The sequence below is a fragment of the Abramis brama genome (genome assembly GCF_963993115.1).
Source record: "Abramis brama genome assembly, chromosome: 24".
In the NCBI taxonomy this organism is placed as follows: domain Eukaryota; kingdom Metazoa; phylum Chordata; class Actinopteri; order Cypriniformes; family Leuciscidae; genus Abramis; species Abramis brama.
In genome coordinates this window covers 19335517-19351753 of record NC_139986.1, presented here as the reverse complement: position 1 = coordinate 19351753, position 16237 = coordinate 19335517, and the positions used below count along the sequence as shown (strand labels likewise).

At 37.0% G+C, this 16237-nt stretch overlaps 1 protein-coding gene across 1 annotated transcript; it reads left to right on the top strand.

Annotated features, from left to right (window-relative positions):
* Positions 1-552: 552 nt before the first annotated feature.
* Positions 553-12675, top strand: armc1 (armadillo repeat containing 1). Its single transcript, XM_084102708.1, has 7 exons — positions 553-768; positions 1500-1708; positions 3148-3239; positions 6402-6591; positions 6684-6800; positions 7603-7677; positions 10523-12675. Exons 2-7 carry the CDS (start codon positions 1547-1549, stop codon positions 10712-10714), a joined length of 828 nt encoding a protein of 275 aa, XP_083958834.1. The 5' UTR covers positions 553-768; positions 1500-1546; the 3' UTR covers positions 10715-12675.
* Positions 12676-16237: the final 3562 nt, after the last annotated feature.

Below are 16237 nucleotides of genomic sequence, written 5' to 3'. Positions count from 1 at the left end.
TGTCTGGTTGACTATGGCAACCAAGTATTTTAAAACCTTTAGTTGTATAAAATAGTATCAAACATTTGTTTATGTATTTGTTGCTACCTAGTCCGTTGTTTTATGTCTGAATATAAAATGCTTGTACTTGGAAGATTTTTTTTTACACGTTTGCCCTGTTTGTCCAAATGTCAGTGTAATTTCATATAAGACCTGGACATTTTCTACCGGCTTCCAAGTGGTGCTCACCATAGATATCATATATAAGCGTTTATATATGATATCTATGGTGCTCACTGCAGAACCAAATGATGTCATGTAATGTGAAGCGATTATGCATTTTTTGTAAGGCCCAATATTGCTTCATATTCATTTTATTCCTACAATACAAAAAATAACAGCAGCCAAACACACAAATATTTTAGCAAGCTTTAGTTCTGATTTGTTTATCTGTAATCCTCACTTGTATGTGAAGCAGTTATTATGAAATATTAATATGTATCTTAGTAAAACCCTCTCTAATTGGTCAAGAACGCATGATGTCATAGTCCACATCCTCCAATCAGTCTGTCTAATTCCAGGAAGTGTTGTACAGAGTGTTAAAGCTCCGCAGATAATGGACAAATATACCTGACCAGAACAGCTGTCATAAAGACTTTTAACCATATTCACTCTCGTCGTTATTACACGAGCTACATCCAGTTTCGTGTACATCAGCAGGTCATTTTTTGGGATCCTTTGACTGGACAGGATCATCTGAAGCGAAGAGCCGTCCTGGGCGTGTTTGCTGTAAGGTTATGCGTGGACAACAGTGCCACAACACACACACAAGGTTAACAAGATAGAGACCACGAACATCAGAAACTAATACACTGATTGTACATTTTTCATTATTATTTGGCTAGATATCTGTGTATTTTTATATATGACCCGATATAAGTAGATTCTGCCTTTCTCTGTCTTGCGTGCTGTCATTGTTTTTGTTCATAGAAAGACAGTCTGATACACCCGTATTGATGTCTGTAGACTAAATATGAATGAGCAATCAGCGCCAAATGTTTGCTTTTACATGCCGTTTTATGTCCCATATGAGAATTCAAGAGTGTCATTGTCTTGTGATGCCGTGTCAACGTTAGCCGGTTAGCACAGGCCCCGTTAAAGGCCTCGTTATGCTATGAATCATATATGAATATCATAGGCCATTTAGTGCACTATGAAAGCCATAAATAAGCCACAAATTAGCCACGTGTAAAAAGATAATCAGTAAATCAATGCTAAGGTGTCGCGAGACAAAAATGCATGTTGACTGAGTGACGTCAGACAGTATATCTCCGGTTCCTATTTTAATTTTTTGTTTAAATAATATATTTAAATTAAGCACACTGAAAATTATATAATTCAATTTAAACCAGTTTTTATGTTATTTTATTATTATCATAGACCTTAGTGTTTGTTCTGTCATTAACAAAGAGTTCCATGGTATCAGAAATGATCTAATTGTGGTTTTTATCCCCCCTCAGCTAAGATCAGTGTATTTTCTGTGCATGGCCCTTGGTGTGGGAGCACCATGAGTGGGGAGCCTGATGCCTTGGCTGTGGTGAATCAGCTGAGGGACTTAGCCGCTGACCCCCTCAACAGGCGAGTTATTGTTGAAGATCAAGGCTGCTTGCCAGGCCTCATTCTCTTCCTCGACCACCCCAACCCACAAGTCGTCTACTCGGCGCTCTTGGTAAGATCCAGTTTGAAAGAATTGTGCAGACATTCTTAACCATAGCGACCTGTAAGATGCTTTCTGCCATGTTAGTATAGTAAGTCAGGGCTCATAACAGGAACTCAAACGTAGCTTCAATGTTATGCTATAATAATCATGAATATTTTGTATAATTTTTTATATATGTTGATGTTCTCTAATAAACAGCAATGTTTTGATAGCAATGTTTCCACATTTCTTGGAAATCTGATGAACGGTTTATTATAGTGTACAGTAAGCAGTCTCTGCTAGATTCAGTTTCAGATTCAGACATCCCAATATAAAGCATAATAGGTTGCAATTATGATTTTAGAACCCCTTTATACCTCCAGTCATTTTTAAATGTCCCAGTTGTTGATATCAAGGTATTCATATCAGCCAATCAGATCACTCAAAGCACTGGCCCTGATGCATGACACATGACTGCCACCTATTTGTAACCAATGATAATAATAATAAAAAGGATATGATTGTATACATAATAACAACAATAATAATATTATACTGATATAATGGTTTATTGTTAATAATAATAATAATAATACATGATAACTATATTATTAATTCAAATAACATTTATATCAATAATAACAATCTGTAACTAATATTGTGGCTTATTATTATTGTACTCAATGTATAGTATTAATAATAATATTGTTATGTATATAATTTATTATTAAACTCAAATAAACATGTACAAATAATAATAATAATAATTTGTACCTAATATAGCTGTTATTTTTATTATTAGATATTATAACACTATAATTATAATAAAATATAATAATGTTATTATTATTAAACTCAAATAGTCTGACATCAGTTGTTTGATAAAGGCATTCATATCAACCAATCAGATCACTCCATGCCCTCCCAGTGGTCCAAAGACAGTCACAAGACTGCCACCTGCTGTCCAATATTGTCACAAAGCTTAGCCTAACTTCTACAGGAAGTGTTTCCTCTCTTCTTCTGTAAGACGGATAGAGAAATCTGGACATGATCCATGTTCTCCAGCATGATTTGAGAATGTTACAGAGCATCTTGTTTTTCAGTGGAAGCAAGAAAAAACCTTTGCTGACATGGTCAATTTGGTTAAACAAATTTAGTTATTTGATTAGTGACCTAGAAATAGTGCTGAACTAGAAATATTGTCGTCATTGCTAGGTTTGAATCCCATATTTTCCATGTGCCCTCAGAATTTTATACCCCACTGTATGGTTTACCTCTTTCAGAAGGACATCACACCTGTGAGGACATTTGGAGAATATTTGAATAACACTTTTTCACGCACACACACACAGTAACTCTGACCCGAGTAGTCCTGGTGTTGTGTTAATGGATTTGTTATCACAGCGGTGCCTGGCGGTATGCCTCTGTAATGGCCCTGTGTGACCCTTAATGGCTCTGTGTCCTTCCAGGCGGTGCGCTACCTGGCAGAATGCCACGCCAACAGGGAGAAGATGAAGGGCGAGCTGGGAATGATGCTGAGCCTGCAGAACGTCATGCAGAAGTAAGTCGCTCCCATCATTCTGCCACAAAACATGAAGGCAACGTGAGCTCGCTCTGCACTTTCCGAGAAAACCTCATCCTGCAGCTTTAGTTGAAGTGAATGTGTGAGGTGGGCAGATTTTGAGAGCACGATAAAAGGTCGTACTGTCATAAGCGGATTTGTCTGTTTTGAAACTAAATGGGAGCGATGATGCGATCTTGCTGGTTAAGCGTAATGCGAACTGTCAAGCAACCTGATTTGGGTTCGCCATCGGTTGATGTCCAGCAGAGGTCAGTCTAAGAGAGTAAAGAGAAAATCATACCACCATTGACATTAAGGAGTTCATGTTCAGTGCCCATATTCAGGATATTGGTTGAGCAATGTGGGTTTTTCAGTGATGAGTTATTATACATTTACCTGACAAGAAAGGGAAATGAAATCATAACTCATGGTTCAACAGTAAGGATGGCCAGTGTGAGAGAGTTTAGGGCCTGTTGACATCATTGTGACTTGCTCTATCCAGGCCAGTGTTGCATTTTCTGTACTTCTTACACTTATCAATTATGCAAATTTTTTATCCATTGCAAACTGATGTATTTTTTTATTTAATTTTGAGGATAAGGAAGTTGTCTTGCAAACACAATTGTCTTGCAAATATATTTATGAATTTATAGCTGTCATTTAGTTACTTTATAGCTGTCAATAAAAACCTTTCACAAAGTTGTTGTTTTTTTCAAATTGAATTTTAATCAAATTGTTTGTTTTACCTTTTTTTTCTATAAAAATGTAGTATTTTCTACTTTTATATTATTATTACAAGTAATTTTTTTTGAAAGAAGTTTCTTATGCTCATTTGATCAAAAATGCTGTAAAAACAGTAATATTTTGAAATATTTTATAGATTTAATTTTTTTAAAAATTTTAATACATTTTAAAATGTTATTTATTCCTGTGATGACACACACACACACACACACACACACACACATATACATATATATATATATATATATATACACGCATACATGCATACATACACACACATATACACATACACACACACATACACACACACATATACACACACACACACATATATATTATATGTGATCTATATTAAATCTGATCTAGTACAGGAAAAAAATCCATACTGTTGAGTCTTTGTTAGATTATGCTTGAGAAAACAGGGTTTCTTTTACTCATGGTTTCTTTTACCTCACATGTCAAACAATACTAACGTAGATGCCAGCTGATGCTTTAAATATTCATACAACTGCATGTTTTTTACACCCCAAGGCTAACTATAGAGGCGCAATATCCAAGTATATGTATATATTCACTGCAGTTCGGGCTTATTTCGAGTGCGAAAGTCTGCAGGCTTTTAGACGGCGAGTGCCTTCCGTTTACATGGAGCCTCACAGACAGAAGTGCCGATGGTTGGCAGAGAGCTGCCTATCCTTCTCTCAGGGCGACTCCCTGCCCGCCCCCTTCCATTCACCAGTCACTTCAGTTAGCACAGATGCCATCAAGGAGTGCCCTACAGTTCCACAAGCTGCCCGTCACTATTTCCGGCACAACGACTTTGGGTAGAGGTTGTGTATCGCCCCAGTCTGTGAAATTTTATGGCTAGAGGAAGTGAAGAAATCCTTCATCACCCCTGATGAGACGACAGAGCTCAGAACTAAGCTATGCTAATGCTTGTATTTGTTTTTATGAGGAACATTCAGTGTTTTCTGACTCTTTTTTTGTAATTTCCAAGACCTATATGTGAATGTGCTGTTATTGGCTGCAGAAGTTGATATACAACTTGCTTTTGACGGAGGATATAGATGCCGTCAGCATTCCCTCAGGTGTACATGGGAAGCTTGGAGGTCTGGCAGCTCAGATATGCCAGTGAGCAGATGCCCGTTCCTGTAGCTCTGCATGAATGATGGCAGAGTTGCATCTCCCCCATTAGCGCCTGTAGGGCACATCAAGATTCTGATGTCATGCCTGATCTAAAATGATGTCAATGAACTGCTGTTTTTTTTAACCTCATTAAACGAACAGGTCACTTGACTATAGTTAGCCACCAAGAAACAGACTGGCTAAATAGAAAATGTTAATAACTTTCCATTTGTTTTCATTCTTGTTCTGTATTTAAGGCCTTTTTGTCCCCCAATCCATAGGGGAGAGTGGGGTAAGATGCACCGAGGGGTAACCTCAGTGTGCATAATTTTTGTGACAGTATATTTAGCAAGGGGCAATCATCTAAAACTGCCTATGGATGAGAGATGCACATGAGAATATTAGGCATTTTTACGACATTATGTTTTTATTAGCAAATTTATCCGCTTAGTTGATCTAGAATTTAACCCATTTTTTCTAAAAATGTAAAACTAAATATTCTGAATATTAAAGTTTTATGTATGCTTTAAAAATTCTGCAGCACAATAAGACTATTATAATATGAGTAATACAAATATTATTGTTGTAGTTTTATTATTTGTGCATAAACATTTTTTTCCAGATTTTATTTGAAATGTAACTCGTTCACATATATCCCGCTGTTTGTGTCATAATACCTAACTTTTCATTATTATTATTATTATTATTTAATATTTTATTATTTGTTTCTCTGACCTTGTTATAGACAATTTCAGTTGATGACAGACATCCTTTTATCATATTATTTTTACATTTAATTTCTTCTTGCCCTAATGGGCAAATTTGCAGCTTATCCCACTCCCTATTATTATTATTATTTCTTTTATTTTATTTTTTCTCTAGAGTACTACTTTTGTACAGTATATTTTCTGTTTAGGCTTTTCATGCTATCATGCATCAATTTTCAAGTGTACTTTACATTCGATATGCTATTATACTTCGTTGTGATATTAAACCATACGGAACGCACGGCTCTAGATGAATCACAGTGTTGTTTCAGTATTAAAGGTTAGTTGGTTCAAGCTCTGTGTGCAGATTACCCCCCGCACAGATCTGTGTCATGTCCCCTTCTCTGCCGGAGTGGTGACCTTTTCAAATATCAGCACCGACAAGCACTGAATTGTACAATACATGCTCTTTTAAAAAGACTAGACTGCTCAATTATTTCTTTGTTCATCGAAAGTGGCCATTATTGTTAGTTGTTCATCTGTTGTCATAATGGAAAATCCTACAGTGAACTGTGATGTGTTGGTCTAGGGGCACGTCGCCAGGCGAGACGAAGCTGCTAGCCTCTGAGATCTACGAGATCCTGCAGAACTCCAGCAGTGCGGAGGCCGAACAGGCGGGAGCGTCCGCCTCGTGCCGAAGAAAAGCTCAGTTTTTCCTGGGCGCCACGAACAAACGGGCCAAAACGGTGGTGCTTCAGATCGACGGGCTTGATGATTCGGTAACTGCAATCAAACAACTTGTACTGTAACCCGTTTAATCGCAGCTTTCAGATATTTGCACAATTTGACACACTGTATCTGTTTATGTCAGACTCGGAGGAGTCTTTGTGAAGAGGCGCTGCTAAAGATCAAAGGAGTCATCAGCTTTACCTTCCAAATGGCTGTGAAGAGATGTGTGGTGAGGATCCGTTCGGACCTGAAGGCCGAGGTGAGATCACAATCTAGCAGAAACAACTATTAAAGAATGCCTGTGAAAAATGAAACTAGTGTTGCCTTGATTGAGTATATTGTTTGTTTTTATTCAAATAAAAAATTGGTTAGATGTCTTGTATTTTTAATGAGTTTTAATAAAGTAAAAAAAAACATTAATTTTTAACTACATGTACACTACTGTTAAATTTTGGGACACAATTGTTTTTTATATATTTTCTTTTATTTAGCAATGATGCATTAAATTGATCAAAAGTGACAGTAACAACTTATAAAAAACAAAAAAAATCATTTAGTAAACTATTATTCATCAAAGAACCTGAAAAAAATGACAGTTTTCACAAACTATTAAGCAGCACAACTGTTTTAATAATTGATGGTAAGAAGAAATGTTTCTTGAGCACCAAATCAGCTTATTAGAATGATTTCTGAAGTATCATGTGACACTGAGGACTGGAGTAATGATGCCATCTCAGGAATACATTATATTTTAAAATATATTTAAATATTTAAATTTAAATAAATTATAAAATTTCACAATATCACTGTTTTTACTGTATATCACATAACAAATAAATGCAGCCTTGGTGAGCATAAGTGACTTTTCAAAAATATGTATATTTTAATACATTTAAGATGCCAGGTTGGGACGTCTGTGAACAATTTTGACTGGTGAAAAGAATAATAAATCAATTGAACCAAAGGAAATGATCCTGAAGAAACAAATCACTCTTTATGGATCAGAGATGCTGTTAGAAAACCCATTTCAGCATTCTAATGCATTTATTTTCATTCCCCAGGCCTTGGGAACTGCTATAGCTTCAACCAAAGTCATGAAGGCACAGCAGGTAATGAGGGGGGAAGACGGATCGGAGGTGAGTAAATCAAACAAACACATCTAAAAATGGATAGTTGAACCAAATATGAGTATCTTCATGTCACTTTTTTGGGGCTAGACAGCCTCCGTTATTATATACTTTCCTTTTTCTGGAAGAAAAAAAATTATCTTGAAAATTGATCTCCTTATGCACTCCATGTAAAATCAAATGAGTTTCGAATGACATGAGAGAGTAAATATAACAGTGTTGAGGTTAGGATGAGCTATCCCTTTCTCAAGCTACGTTAAGTTTTGTTGACTACCTCTACCTGGGGAAGTTAGCCGCTGTCGTGGCTGCGTCTGTCCTCAAAACCGCGAGAAAGGTAATGCAGTTTGTCATGTGGAGCTGGTGCTGTCTATCTATTCCTCCCCTTCAGAAGAGTTACTCATTTTCCCCTCATCACATGATCACTCAGGATGTCCCTCTCCCCCTGAAACCTTGCGTCAGAGGGCCCTGGAGACACACACACACACACACACACTCTTGCATGCAGTGTGTGGTCATTAAAGAAAGATGTGTCCTCTCTGGTTGGATTGGAAGGGCGATCTCTACCTGCAGCGGCACAGTCATGACCTCCGGTGGCCGTCAGCCCTGCGGTCTGGAACACTGCTTTACCACACACTTCCTTTAACAACCAGCAGGTGGCGCAGTTGATTGAGATATCGACTTGTTGATCAAACTTTTTCTGCTTGAACAGGCACAAAGAGAAAGCTACATAGTAATTAGGGCTAGAGTGATATAACTAAAAATAAAATGTCTTAACCTTTTGAACCTTATGATGATATTTGAGCTGGATTTTTAAATAATGTTAATCATTTTGACCAAACATCAATTCTTTAGTAGATTCAAAATGTTAAAGACCCCCTGTGGTGAAAGTCAAGTTTTTAGCTATGCCTTTCCCCACTGACGTTCTTAGTTGTTCAAAGTGTTTCTAAGGAATACTGATTGTTTGAAGGCAGCTGACTGACTCTGAGATGTTGAACGTGAACATGGTTTGTGTAATATTAGCAACACATTATTAGCTGTTTCATAATGTAGTCAAGTAAAAGGCCATCCATGTTTAATACTGTTATGTGTCTGACGTGTTAGAGAGGGATACATAAAAGCGCATTACCATTCTGATACATCGACTTGTATACGAGCCTGTATAATTTACTCTTCCACTTCTTCTGAATCAGTTTCTGGTTCAAACATATATGGCTGAATTAAACCAGTATTTCCACTTGCCATCATGCAGTGTTTACTACAGTAAAGTTGAGCGAGTGGATCTCTGAACTGGTGTGAGTGAGTGGAGGCGGGGACTAATTTGCTTATTCATGGCTCTGTGTATACTAAATGAGTTACATTCAAGCTATTTTATGGCATGATTTTTTTTTCACAGGAAAACAACTTTTAAATATGTAATTTTGGTAATCAAAGATGGGTTTAAAGGCACAATATGTAACTTTTTTGCTTTAAAAATAGCAAAAATCACTATATCTATGTTATATATTTTTTTTTAGTTGTGTACTTACATTATCCCGACTGTTTCCAACAACTTTCAAACCTTTCAAATTTAATTCGAGAAACGTCCCGTTTCTTTATTTCCGTTTTGTCGCCGCCAATGCCGTCATATCCGCGTTGTCCCTGGTTTCCGCTCGTGCTGCCATGGCAACCAGAGCTATGAACCAGAGCCGTCTGATAGTAACCAAAGCGACTGACCCGGACAACTTTGTAGTTCGCAATGTCTATTTGCACGCTGTTGTTGTTTCGTTCAAACATTATGGACCATGACAAGCAGACTTTGGATAAAAAAAGGAGAACTAAAACGAGAATCAATATCAGCGCGGTGTTTTCGAGATGCCTAGAGCTCCCATAGACAGTATATAAACGAGAGCTCCACGTCCGAGACTTCGACCGCTCCTACATGTACTTTATTAAACAGGTGAGCACATTTACATAAAACTAATCAATGTTTTATAGTTCAACAATGATAAAATGTCAGAATATGATCTGTATGTTATTCTAATGTTGATCTAGTTTACTGCTAGTCTCATACAGACAGACTAACACATACATTTCAACACATTCAAATGCAGTTTAGTGTGATAGTGTAACGTTAATGTTAGACCAAGTGAAACAGCGCTGCGTTACCTCACAAGTTTAATTTGTCTAATAAACTGACCTGTGAGTAGTAATTCTGCGTGTAGTTCGGTAGAATGAAATGTCCATATTCCTTTTATATCCGCGGGACTCGCGTCGCGTTTGGAGCTGATAGCTGTCTTTTAGCAATCCCGACCTGCTTCATATCACAGTCATGATAAAAACATCGATGTATTCAGTCATCCATAAACATTATTAGATCAGTCGGCTTGATGTTGACGACAAGATCCATAATTCTTAGCAAATGTTGCGTCATCAATCTACGCCTTTGTTATTGTAAATAGGTTAGCGACCCCTAGTGGCGAAAAATGCCATACTGTACATTTAAGGGATAAAATTTACCACAGGGGGACTTTAAATCTTAGAAGTAAAATATTTGTAGGTTTTCTAATTAGTTTTTCACTAAAGAAGTGTATGTAATAGTAATAACATTATTATGATGCATTTTTCAGGATTACTGGATTTTAAAGACAAAATCTTTACTATTTCAAATAAATGGTATCACTTTTGATCAATTTAATGTAATATTATACAATCTGAATAATATTTTATATCTAAGTATTTGCTCTGCTCTAATAGTTCATGTTATATTGAAAAAACATTTACTCAGATGGGTTGCTTTCTGTTTTGTTGTTTTGTACTGCTATCTTGCCCCAAAATGGGTCATTGTTCCCATCATTCTCTTTTCCCTCTCATCCAGATTGTAATCCCATTCCAAGAGGACTCTGATGTGGTGGTCGAGCAGAACGTGAATTTGCCGGATTATCTGCCTGAGGACGAGAGCCCGTCTCAGGAGCAGCACAAGGCCGTGACGCGACTGGGCTCGGTGCAAGATGGCGTGACCTGGCTAAGCACGGCCGCCAACTTCCTGTCCCGCTCATTTTACTGGTGACCCGACGACTCCCCGCATGCCCCACCTCTTTACAGCCTGCAGACTGCCGAGCGCATCTCGCAATAAACTTATAACCGTGTTCCAACTTTATAAAAACACCATGACAGGCGGCTGCGATCCAACCTGCTCCCAAACTCACGTTAACGCTGCATACGCACCCCACGAGACACTAAAACCTGAGAGCAACCGGGAGAAGTTCACAGAAAGAGTTTTGTGTGTATCTGCTCTCTCTTACTCACTTTTTTTCTTTCTTTTTTTTTTTCTTTTTTTTGGTTGGGAGACGGTTTTCGAACGATTCGCCCCAGATCCTCCTTGCGGGGTTCGTGTCTGTTGAGACTAAACAACGGCCCGGGGGGTTTCGCTGGGTGGGTCATACCTTGAGGTTTTCTACATTTCTATGAATTTGGGTGTATTCTGATGTGTTCTAACCCTTCATCTCAGCCTTCTTGTACATTTTAAACAACTGCTTTTTTTCAATTATTTAATAATCCTAATGTTATTATTCATCAGCACTTTTCAAAGCATGCTGTATTTTTGATGCCTTTTTTTGAACCCTTTTCCTTCTGTGTGTGCCTCTACTACGTAGCTTGTTGATGTGATTCATTTTCACGGTTTTAAATCCTCTTTATTTGCTTCGGCTGAACTTCTAAAGCCTTCTCAAGACGATATTTCTTTTTTTTTTTTAGGTTTGAATTTGAAATGCGTAGTGATGGTTCCTGATTTCACATGATACATCATTAAAACACCAGCACTGGTTGGTGTGCAGTAATAATAATTAACGGTTTAATGTCTCCAGTAAAGGGAAGTCACCACGAAATGGCTGTTAATGTGTGTGTAATACTAACCTTTTTTTTTTGTGTGTGTGTTGTTTGTTACAGCATGTGCCAAACGCCAGATAACCTTTGTTACACTGCTAAAATATGTTGTGAAGTAGCTCTGACCCTTTAGGAACTGATATTATAAGGTTATCTTTTTTTTTTCTTCTTCTTTTTTTTTTTTTTTTACCTTTGAGCGTCAATACAGTTTTCCATTATGCCATACTGACCATTTATAAATGTTTTTTCTTTTTTCTGTGTATTCCTAAATACCATAAAAAAATTCAGGGCCTTTCATACACATGATCATTTCAGTGTGGGTTCTCCTGCTAGCCAAATGCATGATCCGGTCAAATCTGACGGGATATGTGCCCGTCACCTCTGCATGACCATCACCCCTCGCCCCTTTCTCTGAGATCTCCCTGACCTATGGTGTCTTTTAACAGTTTAGACGATCGACTGACCTCACGTATCGCATTTAGGATGTGTGTACATTCTCCCGCAACTGATGTTCTCGTGTACGTCACCATTGCGTTCAGTATAGGGTGTTTCCAAAAGGACACGCGCATCGATATCAAAACGAGTCTACACGAACCAATACATGCCCTTTTCTAAATGTAACTAGTTCTATTGAAATCGATTTAATTTTTCACCTTATTATGCTGGAAAACTTTGGTTGCATCAGTATTTGCACACTTTTGTATTTTTTCCTAATTTGACAATTTAATCAGCAGTGCTTTAAGAGACTTTATTTTAACTCACATCATGTCTGTTCACATTTAAGGATTTGTCATTAGTGTACAGCATTGAATCTCCATACAGTGGTGTGCTTCTAGTTGGGTGCAAGATGAGAGAGAGGTCAACAGTGTTATATTTATGAACAAAGTCCAAATTGAAATAAGGTTTGCATTTTCTGTACTTTTATTTCCCTCCTCTTGTACTGTACATCATCATCCTTCCTTGAAGCGTTTTAAGCTACTGTTCACTGTTACTCCAGGAACGCAGAACCAGAGCCCATGGCAGACGGTAGATTTTAGTCGCTTCTCATGTACAGGGCATATTCGCTGTTATATACAAAGAGTTTTAGAACACACAGTTCTTGACTGTTCACAGTAATGACAAGGATTATTAAATAGATAAAATAAATTTGCTTTGTTGTGTTTTGTTTTCACTGTAAATTGCATTTCATTAGGTTTGGTGACACCAATTTGTTACTATCAACTTGCTTGTTTTTTGATTAAAGCTGGATGCTCACGGACACCAAGAAGAAGCGCCTGAGAATCTGATCTTACCGTGAATTACTACTATGGCTTTAAAGGTTTCAAATGTTGATTACCATAGCAAATAATTTTGACTCATGCCTCAGTTTGTAGAAACAAATTGCTTTTACAGTAAAGGGGCAAGGCATTTTGGAAATGTGTATTTTTCATATATTGCTTATATTGGTGTGTGAAATTTTAAATGTGAAAAATAAGGTTTCGTTTCAATAAGTCTGTGTATAACTCATTGTCTGTTCAATAGAACAGTTATTAATATCATTTAAACTACCATTCATAAGTTTGTGGTCTGTCATAAGTCTCATACACTCACCAAGGCTGCATTTATTCAGTCAAAAATACAGTATTATGGTGAAATATTGCCATTTTAAAATAATTTTTCCATTTTGTTTTAAAATGTAATTTATTCCTGTGATCAAAGCTGTATTTTCAGCATCATCACAGTCTTCCGTGTCACATGATCCTTCAGGAATCATTTGAATATTCTGATTTGGTGCTCAAGAAATATTTCAGTTGTGCTGCTTAATATTTAGTGAAGACCGTCATACAGTGTTTTCAGGATTCTATTAGGAATAGAACAGCATTTATTTAAAATAGCTTTTTTTGTAATAATGTAAAAGTGTTTACTGTCAATTTGATCAATTTAAAGTTAGTTCACCCAAATAATAATAATAATAATCTGTCATCACTTACTCACCATCATGTTGTTCCAAACCTGTATGAGTTTCTTTCTTCTGTTGAAAAGAACATCTTTAAAAGAATGCTGGTAATCGAATAGTTGACGGTAGCCATTGACTTCCATAGTAGGAAAAAAAAATTACTATGGAAGTCAATGTGTGCTGTCGACTGCCTGGTTACCAACATATATATAATAATACATATCTTTTTTTTTCTGTTCAACAGAAGAAAGAAACTCATACAGGTTTGGAACAACATGAGGGTGAGTAAGTGATGACAGTAAGTGAAATTTGGTTGAACTATCCCTTTAATGCATCCCTTCTAGTATTAATTTCTTTATGGCCTGCAGTAGAAGAAGAGAAAGAGAGCGGAGGGCAGGAAATCTGTTTTGTTCATGATGTTTGGTGTAAAGAGCCATAAGGGACACCCACCTCCTCCAGCCCTGCAAAGATAGCAGAGACATGGTCAGCTAGGATTCTGTACATGGTGTTAGATCACTGAGCTTTAATAAGGAAATCAACAAGTACTAGTCCAATTGTAGATTCGTTGAAACAAGTGTAGCAGCATATCAGGGTTGTGTTTAGGGAGATATAAGGGCAAAGTCTTCAAAGTCTGCTTTGCTCTTCCAACAGGCCTTGCAGAGAGAAAGCCGCAGGAAACCTCATCAATCATCACCATGCACCTTTTCCAACATACACACCTTCATCTCTGAAAGACCCCTATGGCACTATCGTGATGTGAAGTGGGTCAGCTACTGCAACTGGGCCAACAGGCCTAGAAAACATGCATATGGCTACCATACTGTGCTCGTATGGCAGGTTTAGCTGGGGGTAATTGTGTCAGTACTATAGGCTTTCAAAAGCCAGAGCTACGCAGCGAGACCTCTCCAAGCCTCTGGTGAAATGTCTGACACTTTTATGACAGTAAATGTGTCAGTCCTGACACTAGGAGGCGCTGGTTTGCTATGATTTTCATTCAGTGAAGCGCTGCTTCCTAACTAAATGATCACAGTTAAGGACAAAGTGCATGTTTTGCCTTGTCAAGTGCTTAAGTGTTTGATGACAGCTTTATGAGGGCCGTGTGCAAGTGTTTATTGAGACTAAGACCCATTCTTTACATGTCGACTCCTTCCCACCTTATGAATTTCCCGTCATTGTTTGTGACCAACAACCCAGATCCGGTTTCACTTTATTTTGATGGTCCCTTTAACACATTCTGTGGACTATAAGTAATGTAATGTTGCACCTACATGTCTACTAACTCATTATAGTATTATTAAAAGACTGGTAAAGTTACTTATAGTCTGTAGAATGTCTGTTGGAGGACCATCACAATGAAAAGTTAGCAGATATTAAGCAACTTGTTAAGTTGTAAAGTTACTTATAGTCAGCAGAATTCTCAAAAGGGACCATCAAAATGAAGTGTTACCAAAGATTAAAAAAAAGTGTAAAAAAAGTGTCAAATAAGATCCTGGTCTGTAAAAAGTGCTTTTCAGGTAACCTAAAAAAATTGCTCACATGGTAACATTATTCTATGGTATGGACTAGAATAATATTGTAATGTGACTAAATCATCCTGGCAAATTTAACCAACAATCAAAGTTATTTAGATCAAGTAGAAATTTTGAGGAATATTTTAGTTACTTTTTTAGTCAATATATATAATACAATATAATATAACATTTTGTCCATATAAGTCCCACTTACGCAATCATTTTTTGAGAATTTTAGTTTTTAGTATAGGATCCTTTGGAGATTTTTTAAAAATCCTAAAAGTACAAATTATGAGAGAAATTCCATTGTGTCAAACCTGTACATTATTTTTAAGATTTTAGAACTATTAAATACTTTTCAAAATTCTATTTAGAAATGTATATAATATGATATATGAGCTTTGATACAATTTCAGCTGTTGGCAGTTACTACAAAGGTAAACAGGAAGTGCCACATTTTCAGCAACTTAAGGTACATATTGTCATTCCAACAATATAAGTTTATCATATTCACTTATTTGATGTCATATAGGTCTCAATGGTTGGGAGAGTAAATTGAGGCACTTTTGGAAATGATACACATGGCTAAATGTCATCCCATTCCAAAAAATATTAATGGAAGAATAACACAATGGCATCAAGTGTCCCGCTTACATTCAGAAATTCACTGAAATTGGTTCATAAATACAATACTGATGTAGAAAACAACCTATAGAAATATTGTTATTTAAGACTCACGCAATATACAGTGTATGCACATTTAAATAACTGAAGTTTTCATTGTTTCACATTTGACTGAAAAACAAACTCATTAAGACCTTTAAACTCACCTTGAAGACAAATACGGTGATGCTGTGAACTCCACTAAAACATGTTTTAATTTATTGAGTATTACAGATGCATCTCTTCCATCCTCTTACTAGGCAGTTCATTTTATTTGAAGAGGGAAGCTGATAAAACCAATGGCTCCAAACCTTCCTGGCTCTGAAAGATATCAACCACAGCTCAGTATTTGTGCATAAATGTGTCGTTACTATCATGAGCAGTATTTGCATTGTTAATCTGCCTGTGGCCGGCGGACTGATTGTGTGCTGATGGGAGAGAAAGGTGCATCTTATTGCCCAGGCAGTTTGGCGATTTTATTCGAGGTTCAGCTCCCAGTCAATGGGATCGGCCGTAAATTGCATTCTATGTGCTGGAAAATGATGTGACACCCGTAATTTATGTCAAATAACTTTTTGAGGATGTGAAAGTGTGTGTG